Here is a 20,889-nt window from a genome sequence, read left to right as displayed (position 1 = left end):
TCCAATTTGGAATCATCTGTTTCGTACACTTGTAAATGTGCAATGTGCATACTGCATAGTTTAATTCGTTATGGGCATGGCGCAATGTGCATGGCACAGTGTTTATTTCGATTATTCGATTCTTTTCAACAGGAAGATATTATTCCGATAAACTTGATCGACATCGGGTGGACTGATAACGAGTGCACCAATATCGAACGTCAAACCATTGGCCATTTGGTACAAATCGAATTTCTATTAATCACGTCGTTATATCCGCCCATTTTGCCCTTATACTACAGTTACAGTTGAATAATAATCGCACATTTAAAGATTGAATTGAGCTGGCCTAATGGTAATGAGTGCAGTGCCAGTGTTAAAACGCCGCATCATAATTTTAATGCTGTGGCACGGAGTAAAGTGCTTTTTTAGTTTATTGTAATATACGTCGATTTACTAAAAATGTGACTGGACCCTGGATCTGCCAATGCGTCGAAACTGATATTTTAGTCCAGTCATCAACATTCCAAGTGCCGCGGCCAGACTAATCATATTTTTTGTTGGCCTAGCGAGTTCACAATCTGAGCCATTCAATTTCGATAATAACATAATTTCGATAATATAATGGGAAATTAGCTCGCGGGCTACGCAATGCCTTCTCGCGGGCCGTATATGGCCCGCAGGCCGCGGGTTGCTCGATCACCCCTGATATAGACAGACACCTTCGATAGTTTTCAGAGCCGGAGCCGGAGCAGTGGTAATAATGCTGCTCCGGAGCTGGAGCCGGAGCTGATGTATGATAGAAGAAAGCTCCGGAGCCGGAGCAATGCAAATTTACGGCTGCTCCGAAGCCCTGCAGATAACTGACATAGGCTAATGTAGTTTTTGGCATTTTTCTGCCCAACCTCAAATCTGTTTGCCTTGTTAATATGGTAGGACTATGGAATGGCATTATGGGAACAACATAGTTGAAGGAATCTGTCCACCAGAAAATATTTCTGTGAAAAAATTGCATGTCTCATCTTGCCCCGTGTCTCATCTTGGCCTCCTCTCCCCTATATATCTTTTTGTTGATTATCTACTACGTCATACACCTATACTACAACTCCTTCACTTGATTACATTATAGATAACTAACCTACGGATAGATGGGCAGCACGAGAGTCACGGTCGAGTGATGCGACAACGGCAGATTTGTTGTCGCTTCATAGCATGAAACGGGAGCGTAATTGCTAATCCCATAGATGACGACCCGAGCGTTCAAATTAAATAAAGTTGATCTTATTTGAAAGCTACAGTCGCGCTGATTCTTATGATATACATTGAATTTTCATCAAGGCAATGGAACCACCCCGAAATAGCCTTCAAAATATGAAAATCGGCATTGTTCTAAACAATCGCAACCACGCACGGACCGTTGTTATGGTCATTGTGCTGCGCCGTTGCAATTGTTTTAGAACAATGCCGATTTTCATATTTTGAAGGCTATTTCGGGGTGGTTCCATTGCCTTGATGAAAATTGAATGTATATTATCAGAATCAGCGCGACTGTAGCTTTCAAATAAGATCAACTTTATTTAATTTGAGCGCTCGGGTCGTCATCTATGGCAGTGCTCTTCAACCTTTTTCGACGTGGTACACCCTTTTAAGGTTTGCTCAAAACTCGTACACCCCTGTTCATCAGGGGTCTTCAAACATGACTATTTTTCTCAAATCGTACTGGCTACTTGATAAAATTGTTAGGTTACCTAACTTAAGCCTACACACCAAATTTGGTTCAATTCCAACTAGTAGCCGCCTTGCTACGGGAGAGGAAAGTTTCTATTTACTATACAAAAATAAATAACGAAAAATTTGAAATTTTTCTGTTCACCCCATGAAAGTATTAGGTTGTCTATAAAAATTATGCTCTTCAAATTTGGTTCAATTCCGACCAGTAGAAGCGGAGGTACTGCCGTCAAAAAAATTGGATTTGAATAAAATAGTATTTGGTCACAGAGTCTATTCGCAGCCAGTTAGGCAGCCCGCTACGCAAATTTAGGCTTACCATATTTTGGAAATCTAAAAAGAGGACACTTTTTCAGAAATTTGAGACTTTCAAAACCGGAGAATAATTCTAAAAAACCGGTGAATTTTTCCTACTTGGTGATCAATTGACTAAAAAAAGGTCATCTTTCCGCTCAGAGCTCAAAATATCGTTTTTCTCTCCGCATTGCTAGGTGGATGACTAAAAAAAGGTCAACTTTTCACTCAGAGCTAAAATCACAGTTTTTCACTCCGAAATACCCGTCGGAGCGTAACTTCTGTGCTGATTTACGGCATATCAATTTGCTCTAAATCTGACCTAAATTTTCAAAAAAGAGGACAAAATCTCAAAAAAGAAGACAAAAGGGCGTCCTCCGAGGACACTTTCAAAAAAGTCAAAAAAGAGGACAAATCCTCTTAAAAGAGGACGTATGGTAACCCTACGCAAATTTATTTCGTGTCAGAGCAAAAACAGCATGATATAACGAACGATAATCAACCTGTCCTAAATGTAACAGTATTGGGGGGAGAGTAGGTAAAGCTACTGCTGCAGAAGCGGTAATTCAGATAAGCGATGATAGCAGTCGCACCAGCCTACTGCGCATCAGGCCTGCCACACACCACACACAGTCGATAGTAGCACATGGGCTGCAAGAGATGTCAGTAACCTCAGATCGTATGCCGCTATACACAGTCTATTGTCGCTAATTTACATCACTTATAACAAAACACTAAATTGCAAATGTATGGCGAAAGATTGGACATACAATCGGCATTTTAGAACAAAACGGTTTCGATTTCAATATGGAAGCTGTTTCGACCCTGGCTAACTACGTCACTTCATTTATGTGCATTGCGGTATTTATTAGCGTCGGGTAGTAAGCACGGATTCAAAAAGTCTGAGCTATCGCGGCGGTTTCCTCACAAATCAATAAAATACAAATGACTAGCTGAACACATGTTTGTCAACTGCATACTTTACAACACCAAACGGAACCATTGGTCTATTGCCGACGGCTAAATGAATAGAAGAAATATTTGCTTATGACATCACAATGAAGCGGTGTACAGTATTACACTTGAGATAACATTGTACCATATTGCTTGTTAACCTGTGCGTCAACCTGTCTGTACTGACGTATAAACCGGCATTTGTGATAGCTAGCCATCGGCTCATTGTTACTCGGATCTGGTACACCCCTGTACACCCCATCCGAGTGGTACACCCTTTGCGAATTCTGGTACACCCTAGGGTGTACGACCACCCCGGTTGAAGAGCACTGATCTATGGGATTAGCAATTACGCTCCCGTGTCATGCAATGAAGCGACAACAAATCTGCCGTTGTCGCATCACTCGACCGTGACTCTCGTGCTGCCCATCTATCCGTAGGTTAGTTATCTATAATTACATCTTACATTTTATCCACTACTTTTCCAGATTTTATGTTACATTATATCTACCCAAAATACCAATCTTTGGATTTTTGTCGGTAGGGTTAAGCCCGCCTATGACAGCTTACGGAGGAAGATCATTTGACTAAAACACCAAATGTCTTGTTTATCGCTATATTTTAACGACATATCTACAAATAAAATTCAAACAAAAACTTTGGTGGATCCATCGCGCTTTCTATATACTGCGCATTTGCGGGCGCAGCTCATTGTTTTTGTAGCAATACGATGAATTGTGTTATTAATGGTGAGGCTTGGCCCGTCTGCGACTTACCTCTCGTTACGAGCTTTATTTTCGAAGAGTAAATACCAGTTTTACTGAGAAAATATGAAATCCTGTGTATCGTGAGTTTGAATTAGTGCTACGATGATGTCACAAATTTTCAATTGTGACGTGACAGTTAATTGTCATGTATGGGTCTTTGGGAATTGAGATGGAAAAATAGCGCCAATATAGCTCTTCGAACAAAAAAGGCTCCCGACCGATATTTCTCCCAGCCTTGATCGACTTTTACTTTTGATTCGTTTGTCAGTTGATACTGTTCCTGATTATTGAATAAAGAAGGAACTTCTACTGTGCACAAAAATTTGTCAACCACACTGTAAAAAATAAAGGCGGATTTTAGGGTGGAATTAGGGCGGAAATATTGTTTCCACTCATGATAAAAGGAGGGTGACTATAATACACCTCCCGAAAGGTGATATCCTTCTTTCCACCCCTATTTGACCGTGGATGATGAATCCGCCTATACGCGTGAGGTGCGCATACGGGGTTGTTGTCGCGAAATTTAATGCGTGTGCCCAAGGTGGCTGGTTAAACACACATATGAAGGCCGGAAGGACATTGGTATGTAATATGTGACCCTCATATCGGTACACAGAGACAGCGAGATAATAGTTCAGGGGTTCTCAACCCGCGGCCCGCAGACGATTATTTTGCGGTCCGCGACATCTTTCATTATGAACGCAATTACTACAATTCTCTGATGGAAGGGTTTGGAGGTGCACATACCGACTTGGCAACGAATACAATGCACGCTACATTAAGGGATTTAATTGCGCCGCTGGAAGATTGATATTCTCACAAAAAAAAGCAACCGCAAACTTACGAACGCTGTTCATTAATGCTTTTGAATGCATAAAAATGTACTAAATGCCCGTGTAAGACCGGTATATAGCCTACAGTAGCCTAAATTTAATAGTAGCCCACAAATACATGGTGATAATGTTCTGCGGCCCGCAGGGTCTTTTGCTGGTAAAATGCGGCCCGTTATACGAGGGAAGTTGAGAACCCCTGTAATAGTTATAAGCCAACCGCGCAACCGTGCACATAATCATTGAATGAAAATCTCTATCTTCATTGCGGGGAGCAGATATTTGTTCAATGTTCAGTTTGAAAGTGTTGGAATCAACAATTATTCAATCGTCCGTTGGTCGTCCGCTGTACTAGTAGTTCGTCCGTTACTATATAGGTTACTACGTATATTAGTTATATGCCGTTACCGTATATAGTTAGAAGTTTGTTGTTGCCATTGTTACGGTGCGAGTTACTAGGTCTGTGATTTTTACTGTGACGTCAGAATGATACAGACGGTGAATGAAATCGTCAGACTCATGCCTGCTTCTGATTGGTTGTTGTATCACTAAAAAGTTCGGGTGGTAAAAAGATGGCGCCGACAACACAGTTGTCTTCGACAAATTTTGTAGTAAGAGAAGCGAGTTTTTGTGAGTCCATGGAGTATACGAGAGGGAGATAGTTGGCTTTGGATTATGGATTGGCGTTGTCATGCTTGTATTAGAAATGCGTTATCGTGTTGGACATACTTGCCCAGCCTGTCAAGTCTTCGGCTGTGAAATTAGATCGTGCAATCACATTGCCACGGCATGCAACAGCTACAGATGCCATTTAGATTCTCATCACATGACGGTGCAGGCCAGATACCAGCTATTAATGAACCTTTGCTAATCAATCTGTCTGTTTAGGTAGCCATGAAATTGTTAGTTAAGCTATCAAATTATTGTCCGCTGATTACTGTCGACGACGCTTCTGAGATAAGAAGAGAGGTTTCGGAAATACACAAAGGTGAACTCCATGATCGTGACTTCAAAATCCAGTGTTATGACAGAAGATTAGGCCAGTATCTAGATCTGGAGTATGCAGATGTCGGAGATGATGACGTCTTCAAAGGGGACATTGCAATATGTCAAGTAATTGTAAGTAAGCACACACTGAATTCACATCATTTACTTGCTGCTAGCTGAACATTTTTTAGTAGTCCAATTCTAGTGCGATAGTCGTTACATTTCTATTGTCGAATTTATCCAGCGTATAATTCACTGGTAGCCGTGGCCCGTCGGCATACATGTTTTGTAGGACCGAATTCTGCAGTACGCTTCTTGTTTTGTAATGCCACCCCTGGTCTGCTCATATACTAGGCTTACCATACGTCCTCTTTTGAGAGGATTTGTCCTCTTTTTTGACTTTTTTGAAAGTGTCCTCGGAGGACGCCCTTTTGTCCTCTTTTTTGAAATTGCGAGTGATATGCCGCAAATTAGCACAGAAGTGAAGCTCCAGCGGGTATTTCGGAGTTAAAAACGGCAATTTTAGCTCTGAGCGAAAAGATGACCTTTTTTTTTAGTCAACCGATCACAAAGTGGGGAGAATTCTATTCCGGTTTTGCAAGTTTTAAATTTCTGAAAAAGTGTCCTCTTTTTAGATTTCCAAAATATGGTAAGCCTACCATATACCTGCTTTTGATTGCGTTTGCGTGATATTGATAGTACATTGACTCTTGCTGGTGCGAGACAGCATTGTTGTGTTTAAGAACTACGATTGGTTGTGTGTCGCACGTCCAACAGCTTTCAAAAATGCTTCATGAAGACTAAGTTTTGGTGTCACTGTACTGAATGTCCTATCAAGTTAATTTGAATTATTCCACGCCCGCAAAAGTAAAGTATATGCATATTGCATATTGTATATCCACACAAGTGCATGCCATCTCACAGTTTGAAAAGCAATGCTGCAAAGCCAATTTTAGTTCCGTCAGTATTCCTTGCTCCCATAAGTACACATCTCTTTACCCAGGTAAATATTGCATTGCCGTGAAAATGAGTGATCCATTGGATGTGCTGTCGGAAATCGCCCTCAATTCGACGCCAGGTACTCATGACGGAAACGACAGTTCTGGTGAGTTATACTAAATTTTGAACTGAGCTGTTGGTTTTAACAGAACTTACGATCTCGTCAATTATGCAATCAAGTAATTAATTGTGATCCATTATTAGCCATATGTGCTCATTAGTCATGTTCAATTGTACAGCAATCAACATCAGGACTTGCCATGAGTTTTTGTGCCGTTTTTGATCTATGCCAGGGGGATCAACCTGTAGCCTTAGAAGCCGATATGAATAAATAGGTGAGCTCGGAGTATAAAATAAATGGACATAATCGACAATTTAATGCGGATATTTGGCTTCAAGTTGGTGCATTACGACTGTGCGCTGGAATGCGGCCGCATGCTGTTTTAATATTAGGAAATCAGGCCGTGAATAGCAAAAAGGTTGGTCAACCCTGATCTACACCAATGCCTCCATAGCTAACAACACACTTATGCTCTGTAAGTTAGTTGTATTTTGTATTACAGAATCTGACGATCTGGACTGGATGGTTACATTGGTTAGTCTACCTGCCATTTTCCTCAAAAATAAACTTCTTCCTGTCTGATCAAGTACGAATATTTATCGATATTATCAAGCAGTTGTTTGATTTGAAGTATACATAATTCGGGACTGTCAGAACGATTCGACAGTCCTAGTCGAACTTTGCATTTTATAGCAATAATGTAATTGTAGTTTAAACACATTTTTTCAACGGTATATACATCCCATTGCTATTAAATCGTTTTTAGTCTGGCAGCCTTTCATAACTAATCATTTGGCTGGGAATTCGACAGCAGAGCAGTCATATTTTTTATAGCTGCAACCGATGAAATAAGATCAGATAAGGGCATTTGAATATTTACTCCTTCTCAAACGCCCTGCTGTTGACAAGCCCGTGCACCCTTTTCATCGCAGTCGCAGTGAAGCAGTGGTGTACAAATGGCGTTTCGCAAAGCAATTTCTGGGTGTCCACACACTCAATTGGCAACATGAATGATAACCTAATTTTTAGGCCCAGATTCAGATCATCACGCCATATATTTACGCGATTACAAGTATATAAGTGGTGATCTGCAAGTCATGTTAGTGTTATATACTTCAAGTGGACATCTTGAGTAGTACAGCTTTTTCAAAAAGTAGAACTAAACGCATAATTTTAGCTGTATTTCGAAGGTGGCCACTTTTCAACTAGATAGATGCATATTCGCAACTTACTCAATATGAGTAATAACATGACAGTTGCAGTAAAACAGTGTTACAAATTTAAAAACTTTTGAGGGTGTCCAGCCCGCAGGACTGGACAGTCAAAAAGAGGTCGGCATGGTGACGATAAAAAGTTGGTGTCAGCGTGAGCTGCTGACTAACACCTGGTTGTCAAGTCCATCTAATGTTCATATGCCCGAGCCAGAGGCGTTAAACGCAGTTAACAAGGCTATACTGAAGTAGAAGTAGGAAGACATAATTTTACTCGGTACGAGTTATGTTGTAAACCAGCTACAAGTAGAAGTAGTTTGACAGTCTTTTGATACTACTCAAGTGAGCATGTATTTTTGAATAGTTATAATACACTGCCAATATGTATGTTTGACCTGTTTCACAATACCAAACCTTTCTTCAGATGCCCAGATCAGCCTACCTTACAATTTGTTCTGCTGTGGAAAAGAAGGAGTGGGCCATCTACTTTGATGGGGAGACAGTCCGAGATATCAACAGCTTCCATGAGGGATTTGCAGTGATGCTTTCAGTCTACTGGATATTCGACATACAGTTTTCGACAAACATCAGAAATTCCCTCACTTTCATGTCAGTTCTAGCACACTGTTGAAAGAGACGAGTTCTGCTGTTCGCACCAAACTTGGTAAAATCTGGGACTAATTTGAAAATAAAGTTTTGGAATACAGGCGATATTGTGATTTATGTCAACGTGGATTATGAAGATTTAATTTGGATGTTGTGCGCATCGAAGTCGTTTGACGAAGATATCCGGATAGGATGAGGTGGTATCTGGATAGGCTGATGAGGTGGTTTACCGATAGCATAGGGGAGGAAAATTTTCCACCTAAAATAGGTGGGGGAGCCCACCACCCTTTACGGGTGGAGAAAATACCACCTCCTTTGGGTGATTTTTGAAACACCTCTGTAAGGTGGCCACAGTTTTTACAGTGCAAGGGATCGTTGTTTGGCTTATACAACTCTATGACCATGTCAATCTATCAGTTTATGCCATAAACCGACCATACAAATTGGTTTTGACGAAGTTCACTGTGCTTTTCCGTGTCTTCGTTCAACTCAACTCCTAATGCATACTGTTCGACTTGGCTGACACGTTTTGCTTCTAGCTGTGTTAATGACAATGGCCCAAAATTATGAAAGGCTTGAGTAACTTTGACTGTGGCACCGAGCTGAAATCGAGATTCCAGAAAAGATTTTGCAGTATGCGATTCGTGCTTTGAGCAATTTTATAAATTTAATTTTTTCAAGATTTCGCACGCAATTAAACATTCTTTCCACATTCGAAATCTGATCATTCAGTGGGTGTCTCAGACTTTTTCCATTGTTGTAGCTCGTTTCATAGTGCTACCAACTCCATTACATAGTGATTTACCATGGCTGGAGACCAAAAAAGGTCCACGCAGCATCCACTCCGAAGTAATCTTTTTTATTCTTGCACAAATTGTAAAATGATCTTCTGTGTTCGCACTGCGCAGCACATGACTAAAATATTCAACATCGTTCAAATTGGGATAGTTTAAAACTAAATCAAATATACCATGACTGCATCGTGCAGCAACTATTCGGATAGAAAACAAAGACTAAAATGTGAAATTTCATTTGCTTGCAGACTTGTATTAGCAAACTACACTACTGGGTTCGTAGTGTATTGGTGGGTGGTGGGTCCAATGATACCCCTGTATGTGGAAAGAGTAATTTTCTGCAAAATCCATTAATACCAGACCTGTTTGATGATCCATACCTTGTTTTCGGTTTTTCAAATACAAAGACTGAATGCGAAACGTGATATTAAAGCTGCAAGCTTTTTAAATGCTAATTGGATAAATTCGGTTTCTGATAAGGTCCAAGTTATAAGATATGTTCGGTGAACTGACGCCCACTGTTTGAAATGAATGAGTGCTCTTTAAATTTGGAGTTGAGCAACTCTTGAACTGGTTCAAAACCCGGACAATTGGGGGGAGCTCGAAAGGGCGCAAATTTCATTGGTCGTTTGTGGACCACGGGAAAAGAACGTCGGGAAAGCCCCGCTGAGTCCAGATGGACCTATGATTTCGCCCTCCTACCATTGCCTATTGACTTGCAGCGCCGCTCACGTCGCGAACAACCAAGAACATACAACTATGGTGTAACAGGTGTAAAATATTAGCAAATCGCTTAAAAGTTAAGCTCTTCAAATATACCAGTATCAGTGGCAATTACCTGCTAACCCAAGTCAGATATGCCATAATCAGAACTTGAGCACGTAGTCCTGTGATTCAATGCATTTATCTCTGTAGATCTATATGGTTTTTCATTATTCGACACACCGGAGCCACTACAGTACAGCCTAAACCAGGCAACACATCACATCCGTGACAATAGCAGGGTGAGCTTATCCTCAACCACGACCTGGTTTGACTGAATGGCATCTACGGTTGAAAAATTAAATGCAAATCAATCTAGAACGGCATACGGTGGCCAATTTGTAACCTATCCATGAATGTTTCTTCAAGCTTTTAGTCATGACTAGAAAATTCTTATGGCTCCGCATAATCATGAATACAATCATGGTTAGTTTGAAGCTGTAATCAAAATATCTGCGCCGTATCCTTACATAATAGCCTCATCACTAAAATAGTCAATTAGCTTTGCACTGATCGTTGTCTTGGAATGAGACATGTACAATAACCATCTTGATCCATTTGGGATTTTCTTCTTCGAAAGATGCATTCTATTCTGAGAGCTTTGTTGATATTTCTTTGAATGGCAGAAATTTATTGAATGCAGAGCTTGCGTATTAGTTAACTACCATAACGGTGCCCCTTTAACTACCATAACGGAGGTGCAGAATTGCCGGCATTCTTTGGAGGCTCCAACACATGGATTGCATGCAGGTTGTAACCTTTTTCCGCAAACCGACCAAATGATTTATATCATTTTCCTCCAACCCACACAATAATTTATATCATTTACAAATATTTTTGGTGATGTGTTTGACGCATGACTGTGCCCAATGGTAATATATGCAGATGTTCAATCTTTTTGCAATAAGCTGGAACTCGCATGTCCTCAGGTCTCACTAACCGGCATGTACGATATTGGTGATATATGTCTACGGAATTTGCGACGGCATGATCAAAATAAATGTCAGAGTGTAAACCATGACGGCAAGCTGATGATTTCTGTCTGGATTTACTACTATTCGCCAATTGTTGAAGGGTCCGATTAATCTCTTGCAGGGCCATCATGATATTGTGAATTTTTTAGAATTTGTATTTGTATTGCCCCAAGAGTCGGCAAGTGAATGTGTGAGAGTATCTATCTTTCTGAACAGTACACTCATAGTGAGATTACGCGTTGAAAACAATTTCCATCCATTCGTGCAGATATTGATTGATATTCATTAAAAACAATGGAATCGTATTTTCGAGAATCTTCATTGCACAAGGTTAACCGAAGTGCCATCGATTAGAGCTAAATTGACAACGACGGCCAAGCCTGTCAAATCTGCAATATATAAACTGTGGTGTAGGTTGAGGAAAATCAGTTGGGAACAGTTTAATAACCTGCTCCGCGTCTAATCTATCTCCACTCCATTCTGCTGCCTTCAATTTCTGTTAGACTAGAAGATTTGTAATTTGTTATATACTAGAAATTCTTCAATCTTCTTCTTTAGCCTACGCTCGTCTTATCTTAATTCACTCTCCTTCTCCATCATTTTGTTCTCTCTTAACCTCAGCTCGTACAGCCACATTTCTTTCTTCATTTTTTTCTTTCATGTATTCAGTCTTTAACAAATGAAATTCAATTAAACTCTCGTCTAAAAAAATACAAGTTCGTTGTTCAAAACTGAGCCGCATCCACTCACCACGGCAATTAGAACTACAGCTGTGGTTCATGTTGAAACTCTGCCTTCCATGTTCATATTGTTCGTTGTCATCCCGTTTATTAATTATGCAATGACTACTGTATCAGATGTATAATTACTCACAGGACGTTATGCCGTCGTCGTCGAATGGATTGCCGATATCTTGAATTTGACCCGAGACGACTGCTATGAAACAAATTTTCATTTCAATCTACCATTCAAATCCTGTAATCCAAAACATACATGACACCCCCTCACCAAAAGGGGGTCCATTTCAACTTCAATCGGCGCTCTTTCTTGAGGTACGCGGTATCAGCCTTCGAACGGTCTTTCATGTTCTTCCATCGCTTTTCAAGCACTTGACTGTTCTCTGGCAGCTGATGCCGACAGCAGTCAACTCCGGAGCCAGCTCCCATTCGCGGTCTTTGGCCGCTGTACAGACCTTGTCCGTTTTTTATTCTCTAAAATCGGGTTCTGCTTAACCAGCTCCAACAGCAGAGCTTCATCTTTTGGAAGGGAGTTCTAGGCTCCCTTTTCACGTTTTTGTCGAGACTTACTTTGTTTGTGGCCATTTTTATATCTGTCACAAAAGCTCCAATTGCCTTGATTTCTATATAAAAGTTTATCCAGTACATGCATATAAAGTTTGATAATGATAAAGCAACAGCATGAATTTCACACAGTTCGTATACGTTGACGGGCGTGTAAATATCCGTACTTCCCCCGGCAGAATCCTCACCTCCTCAGTCAACACAGCGACTTCCGCCGCGGGTTATCCGTGCCAAGGTTACGGCCGTCGATTGGCGACTCGACTGTGAAAGTTGTCACTCAAGTCTGGTGGTGCGCTGCCTTACATTTCAGTGATGAGCTGAACGGATTTGAATGTGAGTATACTTCTTGAGAACTGATTTTGTTGCTTGAATATAGAATCGCTACTCGGCAGAGGAATTAGGCTCCACTCTTTGCATAGTATGCGGCCTTTCTGTCATCGCGAAAATATTTATTTAGCTTCGTAATAGGAGTTCTTGGCAGTCTTTTCCCGCCTGACAATTGTCAATAATTCACTACGCATTTCTGACTTTCCACATTCTTCGGTGATGCAAGCGAAAACGAAGTTGCCCTGAATTCTATATCGCTCATACATAGTCAGGTCATGTTATTTTTGCCATTTCAGGAGCCAGATGCCAAAAATAAAAATTTGAAAATGTCAAAATTAAGCAATTGTTGGCATATGCCAAAAATAACAAGTCCTGTCAAATAGTGTATTTCGTTCATGGTGTAGTGTTAACAGGGCCGCGTTACAAGCATAAAGAGCGTTTGTGAAAGGCAGGTTTCTTAATCTGGGTCCAGCCCACCCATTAGGGGTGAAAGCATGGTGTGGGCACAGTGAGATTGAACGACTGACAGCATTTGGTTTACGTCATACTTTCCATTTGTCCAAAGGCAATTTTACGACCATTTTGACCGGCTTGTCGAGCGCTAAATTTGATGAAGTGGGTATCAATGAAAAGCTGCCGCAGTACTGATTATCAAAATATAAATTATATTCTGCCCCTAAAATTAACCACGATTTTTGCACTGTGATCGAGTTGAAAATTGTGACGCAACCCAGCAAACACAGAACCGTAAAAACCTTTCGGGATGGTTTCGAATGGTTATTTTAGGGTTTCGATTTTTATGTTTCAGAAGTATGTTTAAAATACGTAGGAATGATGATCATGAGGACCAAATTATTCGGAATGAATTCCAATTTGGTGGTAAGTATTCTGATGTGGGAAGTTATTTGGAACCTGTAGATACCGTTGCACTTTGACAGAGTGCTGTCATCAGTATAAATTCGTTTCTCGTCTGTTTCGCTAGCTGAACATGAATCCAAGTTTTATTCCGAGTACATATAACTAAATGAGTCCAATGGGTGCACTTAATTGTACGTGGTTATCCGAGCGTGACTACTAGATTATTCTGTAAATTTGAATCGCGCTTCGTGGCGGGATAACTGTTTCGGAATGTGGTTGTAGTTATTTCTGGAAGGTGGAATTGCGACTGGTACGGCGGGATGTGGGTAAAAACTAGGTGTACCGTACATAATTTAGCGAGTAATATGCTATTTTGAAAGAATACCCTATGGCCTATAGTTTATGACTCCGAGAGCTGTTTGACTTGCTGCTAACAGTTCGAAAATTACGTCCATTTTGTTTCGCTTGTTTCGGTGGCTGTAATAATAATAATACAAGCGTTTTCAGCTATTTATAACATTATAATGTAGCATGTTATCAGACACAATCACTAAGCCTGAATATCCCTAGTTTTTGATTACTGTCGTCGGTGAAGAAAATTACTGTACTCTCAGTATAGTGGTGAGTGACCTGTTGATCCTGCCGGACTGCATCCTATATGAGTTGCTCAATGGCTTGATTGATCGCTTGCAGTTATCCACGTAAGTTTCTAAAATTATGCCTATTTGAGTAAATTCTCGACAGGAGATTATATGACACAGCCTACTGGGTATATAATCTTAGCGCTGGCGACCAGCTATATCAACTAGTTTTTCACTGATTCCTAAAATACTGAATAAAATCTCGTCCGGCCACTAAAACCCCTAAAATCTCCCACAAAGTTGGAAAATATTCATTTTACTGAACGGGGCCGCTCGGGGCGCCCGAGCTGAATGCCGATTAACACGTGGCACGGTACCGATTGTGACGCCATGCCATTGAGCGTCTTGGCGAAGTCAAGCCGTGCTCCCGGTGAGGCCGTGACCCTCTGAGTATGTTGCTAGAGATTGATGTGATGCCAATATACGTCCCATTCAAGTAGTTTTCGTATTTGGCGTGATAGCACTGAAGCCAATGCATATTGTAGACTTTACGGGTGGCCGTGGTGCCAACGCTCAAGCAAGACCGATTCCACAGCAATGGATTTTTGGAGGCGTGGACCTTACGATAAAGTTTGTATACAGAAAATAGAAATCTAACGTCAGCAAAACTTGAAGTATATAATGTTTTATGCGATTCGTCGATCGCCGGGACGCAAGTACCTTGCTGCCACTCATTCGACGATATATTGCTCCGGGCACCGAAATTTGGTCGGATGAATGGGAAGCGTATCGGGGCATAACCGGTAAATGAAGTCTTATAAAGCGATAATGGTGAATGTTATCAAAACATTTACGTTTGCTTATCAGGAATGGGCAACGGCTACACGCATAAAACAGTCTGCCACAAACGCCTGTTTAAGACTCCTCAAGGTGTTCACACCAACAATATTGAGAGTCTTTGGCAAGACTGCAAACGAAAGTTTAAGCGAATGAATGGTACGATACGGGGTTTTGTACCGTCATATATCGATGAATAGATGTGGCGTCGGACCAGAGAAAAAAACATTACTTCTCGGACATTGTTAATGAATTTGGCAGACAATACCTAGTGTAAAATGAGCACGTAAACTGGCATTTCGCTTTAATTTATTGAAATTGGACTGCTTAGAATTATCTCGTTTTCGAAGTCTGCCTGCAATTTCATGATTTCGTTTTTCTTTTCAACATCTCGTTTCGCAGTAATTCGTTGATAAACGTGCTGCCATTGGCTATAGTTCGAGTCTTATCTACATTTATGTTTTGACCGGAAGTTGGAGTAGGAGTCAGGGTCATTCCATAATATGCGAGTGTCTGCACATAAGTATTCCCAGCTAGCACGCCCACTTGGTATACAGGTGGAATTTAAGTGGTTAGGTGGGATGGATAATCGGAATTGGTTAGTAACATGTAACCCAAATCGAAACCAAGCGGGATTTCCATCCATGAAGATGCGTGGTTATACCATACCAATCCCAGGTAGGTTGCAACAAGTCTCTTCTCATTGTATCTATCAATTTGAACTCGGGGAAGTTTTGTTTGATGAGTTTTTGATGATGAAACATGAGAAATCCACTTATAGAGGAGATCAGATTTCCCATATATCACCCACACAGGAACCAACATTATTTTCAATCAATGTTATTTGGTTTATTTCATCGAATAATGAAGGTGGTCTCGTACGTAGTAAGGTTTTCTAGCTATTATGCGATCCCTGTTAGTTGCTCGAACATCGAACATTAAAACCCATACATTGCTTTACTTCGTCAATGTGATTTGAACTATTTAAAATTGACCGTTTGTCACACTGAAGTGAACTTAAATTTCCGCTGCTAGAGTACTGAATTCCTCAAAGCGTGCCTTATAGTGTTCTTTCGTAGATCCCATTACCTTTATCCCTTATCTGTATCTATTATTTTTAACTCAGGAATAATTTTACTCGTAAAATTTCTGTGATCAAATAATTGGAACTTGTTATTTTCGTCAATGACCGCGGTTCGATTTTTCATACAGCTCCCACATGTGACCGAGTAGTTTTCCGAAATAGATGCCTCTTTTACATTTTCCTACAGCAAGGTTTGTTCATCTATATAGTGAAGTCATAATATAATCGGTATCCGATTCATTCATTTGCGATGATGGTCGCTGGGACACTTCCTAATTGAATTCCATCTCCATATGAATTGAATTCATGTACTGGTGACGATGAGCGCCTAAGAATCGGGCGGCCTCGGTTCGATTCCCGTCGGAGGTTTGTCCGGGCTCCTGTTCTCCCGACATGAGACCCGAGAATGACTCGAAAGAATGCACCCGCAAGTTATGGAAATCGCTAGCACGGGCCGTGGCCTCGAGAATGATCAACCAGTGTTGCCACTCTAGGTTCCCGAAAAAACACAAGATTATGTCGTGAAAAAACACTAGATTGGCGAAAAAACACTAGATTAGTAAATTGCAGGAAAAATTTGCCCTTACCAAGTAATCATGATGACCAAGGTACAAATCTACAGGTAAGAAGTGTTCCACTCATGAATTCAATACATATGAATGATATACTGCATGATTATTCAACTAAAATTAATGAAACGAATTCAACAGCGCAAAAAAAAATCAAATTTGTCGCTTTCATATTGTGCGGCATCATAAAAATTATCTTTCGATTTTACACCATCTATTAGACCAGGGGTGGGCAACATACGGCCCGCGGGCCGGATCCGGCCCGCGAAGGGATTTTGTCCGGCCCGCGGACAGTTTTCCGTCTTATATGATAATGTGGCCCGCGGCAATAGTCTGCCGAGATACCCCGCTACTTGCTTACTACGTCAAATTTTAGTGACTGTATATGTTATTTGTATGCGCAACGTGCGAGTGGAGCTTGCACGTAAGTTCGTCGAAGCGAGAAGACTTGCATTATCGGCATTTATGATGTACTCAACCATAATATCGTTTGTGGTAATCATGGTGTTGGTAGACTACAATGGTCATTTACACCAGACCGATATTTCTAATTTTTGATTCCGTAACCGCCGACTTGTAGCACGGCACACTTGTAGGCTTTTGTAAGACACCGCTTATGCCAGGGGACGACAACTCAAAACGGGTCGTGGGCCACTTGTCAAATTTCTAAGATGCCGCGGTCCGCATGAATTTAATATCGAGATAAAATAGGTCACACAGTTGAACAACGACGCTATCTCATCACCTTCTCAGCCCTGATGAATTGATATATTGGTAAATTTGTGGTACCGGGCTTATCGAACACCTTGAAATATTAATTAGGGATTGCACCGTGAGTTGATTGAGCACAGCATAGTGTCCTATAAGCAATGTTCCCTCTAAGCTGCGCACGTGCGCAAATGCGCAGTGCTGACACGGTTTCTGCGCACAGAAAATATAAGTTGCGCACAACAAATCCGAAGTGATGACCTTTTTTTTAGTCGTTGAGTACTGTTGTCCAAGGGTCTGCGCAGTGAATTGGTGAGTGTGCGCAGACTCGTCAAAAATTAGAGGGAACATTGCCTATAAGGTGTGTACAGTGTACACAAGCAAATCTCACGGCTCAGTGAAATAGGTCTACGTCACACTTTCCCTTTGATCAAAGGCAATTTGGCGGTAATTTTTTACCGGCTTGCCAAGCATTAAAATTGATAAAACGGATATCAATCGAAAGCTATCGCGGTATTAATTGCGAAAATATAAATTCTATTCTACTCGTGGTCCTGGAACCCCCCAAAATCAGCTTCGAATGTTGCATCGTAACGGAGTTTGGTATTGTGACGCAGCTATGCCGTCTGGGAGCAGGTGAGGAGCAGAGTAAACCGCAAGCGTATTGGTCATTGTTGCGCAACCGATTGAGCATTCACACTCTTACTCTCGTGCGCGCTTGCTCCTGAGCTGCTCAGACGGCATGGCTGCGTCACAATACCAAACTCCGTTACAATGCAAAATTCAAGGCTGATTTTGGGGGTTCCAGAACCTCGAGCAGAATAGAATTTATATTTTCGCAACCAGCACCGCGGTAGCTTTCGATTGATACCCGTTTTATCAAATTTAATGCTCGGCATGTCGGTCAAAAACTACCGTCAAATTGCCTTTGACCAAATGGAAAGTGTGACGTAGACCAATTTCACTGAGCCGTGAGATTTGCTTGTGTCCACACTATATAGGACACTATGATCAGAGAGAAGCAGACATGGCGGCGCCTGTATGACAATGCTGTTCTCAAATCCACATTATATCCTCGTCATTATCGGCGAGAACTGGCTTTGAAGTGGCATTACTGTCGTTAAAATACATTCATTAAATACGATTTATTCCTTGTGTATGTGGATAAATGGGCGAATAATGTCTCGATTCAGCAATCCGGCCCGCCAAGTACTTAATTTTCCTATATCCGGCCCGCCGACTGGAGAAGTTGCCCGCCCCTGTATTAGACATTAATAAATATCTGTTGTGGGGCATCTTGCTCGCTACCGCACATCATCAAAAAACAATGGGGAGGCTTCCATATGCAGCATACTTCAATTCCACGAATACAGTGGAATGTGGCAATGCCAAGAGATTCGTCATGAGCTCTCCCAGTAAATGGAATTTTGATTCACCGAATCCATTGTACACAGATTGACTGATTGACTGACTGGCATTGACTGATAAACTGCAGCTCATTTTGCGATCTTGCCACAGTTCAAGTTCATCATATAATATCACAGCTAGGGAAATTGCGCATAGCTAGAGGAATTATTGATTTTACTATTCTTCTTCTTCTTACTATTCTTCGGCCTGCTTACATTTTTCAATATTTATTATTGACGCGAGACTCGAATTGAACAAGCAGCCGCTGTAGCTGGTCTTGTAGAAATTTCAATAAAATGCAGCTCCATTACGGTGGTGTTCTGAAGGAAATGGCTGCGGCCAAAAATTTTTGTTCGTTTTTATTTTCAATTTGAGACCACATCATTTTTAGAGCGCAGTACCCCTTTAATTTGCACTCCATCAATGCAGCTGGCGGGATGATCCACAGGAATCCCGAAAGATCGTAATGCTGCAGCATGAATTATATTTTTATTGCAATTTTGTTCAATAAAACTGTCCGTCTGCCTCGGCAAATGTAAATCTTGCCCGAATCTGCAGACTGAGTTCAACAGAGCGAAATCGCTCTGTGAATTTGATAAGGAAGTGAATTATTCCAGTAATTCAACTTCGCTGCAACCAAGCTCTCCACCATGTGAAAGTGATGAAGCGGCCAAATCTTTGAAAAATACCCGCTCTGTCAGTACACCAGATAATGATGAAAGAGACTCGCAGCTATCGTTGGAAATTCATCATGGCCAGGAAATTCCTTCTGAGCAACAGCCAAATCAACATCCAGCCCCGGAGACGTCTCATCCGTTCGGAAAGACGCCTGTCTGGATTGGCGAAGATCTGCCAAACGAATGCTCATTTGAGATATCTCAGGACGATTGGAAATCGATCTCCGACTCCGTCGTTGGACGGACCATAACATTGAATAGCTGGACCGATATTGTGCGGGCTGGCTTGAAGGGGTCTAATCATTACTGCAGTTACGCTTTCAAGCGACACAATTTCAATGGAATAAACTCCAACCATGTTTTGGTGTGCTACGGCAAATGCACGTTCAAATCATGCCTTGGCAAAATAAAAATTTTATGCCATCGTGCAAATCCTCGCAAATTTTAAGTTTTTTTTTCACTGGAAAAATCATACATGTTGGTATCAAGTCGACAAGGCTCTCCGGAAACCGCAGATTAGAGTTCAAAAAACTTTCAAGAAATGGAAAGCCTCGTGAAACAGCGCTGCATTTTCTTGGGAAAATACCCGAGCATGTTTTTCAATCAGGAAACAGCGATGGTTCGCCATCTCAAAGTGTCCTCAAGAAGGCTAGGCAGGAAGCGAACAAAATTGACGTACCCGATGCTGACCAATGGTCCGCTCTGGATATGATTCGCCAGAGACAGGTAGCTCGGGACCAAGACAAAAAAATCTACGGTACGCTCCAGGACTATTCTCGCAAGGCTGGGTTCATACTGCTTTGGTCTGAAGAATCTTTGCGCATCTTCCATAAACTTGGGGCAATAGATGCCATGTATCTTGACTGCACAGGTAGCATAATGCGGGGTATGGACAAAACGTATTATATATACGAGATCGTCGCTAGACACCCAGTACCTAGAAAAGCTATCGCACTTGCGTCTTTCGTTAGTTGTCATCACGATACTATCAGCGTCACATCATTTCTATTACAATTCCGACGTGACGAGAAAGAACTATTCGGACCCAAGCATACAGTGAGACTCTTTGTTTGCGATGGCAGTATGGTTCTTATAAAATCGATTTTGATGATTTTCATGGAAGAGCTTTTAGATCATTACCTCGAAAGATGCTATCGAGCAGTTATTGGCAAAGCAAAACCGAATGACTTGAAGAAGCCTTTCATCAGGCTGTGTGCCAGTCACATAATGAAAAATTTCAAGTACCTATATGTAAAAAAAATCCAAAACGATTTTCGGAGATGATGTATATCTTTGGATTGATGGTGATTTCATCCGATTGGGAATCGATTCGATCTCAAGTTTATCACCTGACAGTGTTGTTGAACACTCGCGACGAAAGTTTAGCAAATACCTCTCTTTCCTATTTTAATCAGAACATTGCGGTGGAAAAATCAGAGATAACTTTGCTGTTATCAGAAAGCCCTTCTGAAGAGGAGGAAGAAGACTTTGAATTCGAAACAGATTATTCCTTCGTTCAAGAATTCAAGACAATTATTTCATCGGCTCTGAAACTAGTGAGTGACACGGCATGTGAGGGAACAAATCTTTTCTA

At 41.2% G+C, this 20,889-nt stretch overlaps 2 protein-coding genes and 1 long non-coding RNA gene across 4 annotated transcripts in view; 1 reads left to right on the top strand and 2 right to left on the bottom strand.

Annotated features, from left to right (window-relative positions):
* LOC145447823 (uncharacterized) overlaps positions 1-20,889 on the bottom strand; it is a 245,308-nt gene that overhangs the window by 174,843 nt on the left and 49,576 nt on the right. The gene's annotated exons all lie outside the window — the stretch shown is intronic.
* LOC145447847 (uncharacterized) overlaps positions 1-20,889 on the bottom strand; it is a 287,550-nt gene that overhangs the window by 265,305 nt on the left and 1,356 nt on the right. The gene's annotated exons all lie outside the window — the stretch shown is intronic.
* On the top strand, positions 4,449-8,518 carry LOC145447832 (uncharacterized). 2 transcript variants are annotated; one of them, XM_080326111.1, is made up of 4 exons: positions 4,449-5,671; positions 6,543-6,644; positions 7,102-7,185; positions 8,235-8,518. In XM_080326111.1, the coding sequence occupies exons 1-3, from the start codon at positions 5,659-5,661 to the stop codon at positions 7,179-7,181; spliced, it is 195 nt and encodes a 64-aa protein (XP_080182237.1). In that variant the 5' UTR covers positions 4,449-5,658; the 3' UTR covers positions 7,182-7,185; positions 8,235-8,518. The 2 variants fall into 2 exon arrangements, with proteins under 2 accessions (XP_080182237.1, XP_080182236.1); XM_080326110.1 differs by lacking the exon at positions 4,449-5,671 and having other exon boundaries at positions 6,219-6,644.

Source organism: Botryllus schlosseri, chromosome 10, assembly GCF_051294905.1.
Source record: "Botryllus schlosseri isolate E-star chromosome 10, Bs_hap1, whole genome shotgun sequence".
Lineage (NCBI taxonomy): Eukaryota > Metazoa > Chordata > Ascidiacea > Stolidobranchia > Styelidae > Botryllus > Botryllus schlosseri.
The sequence above is the reverse complement of the archived record's forward strand: the minus strand, read 5'-3'. Positions and strand labels throughout refer to the sequence as shown.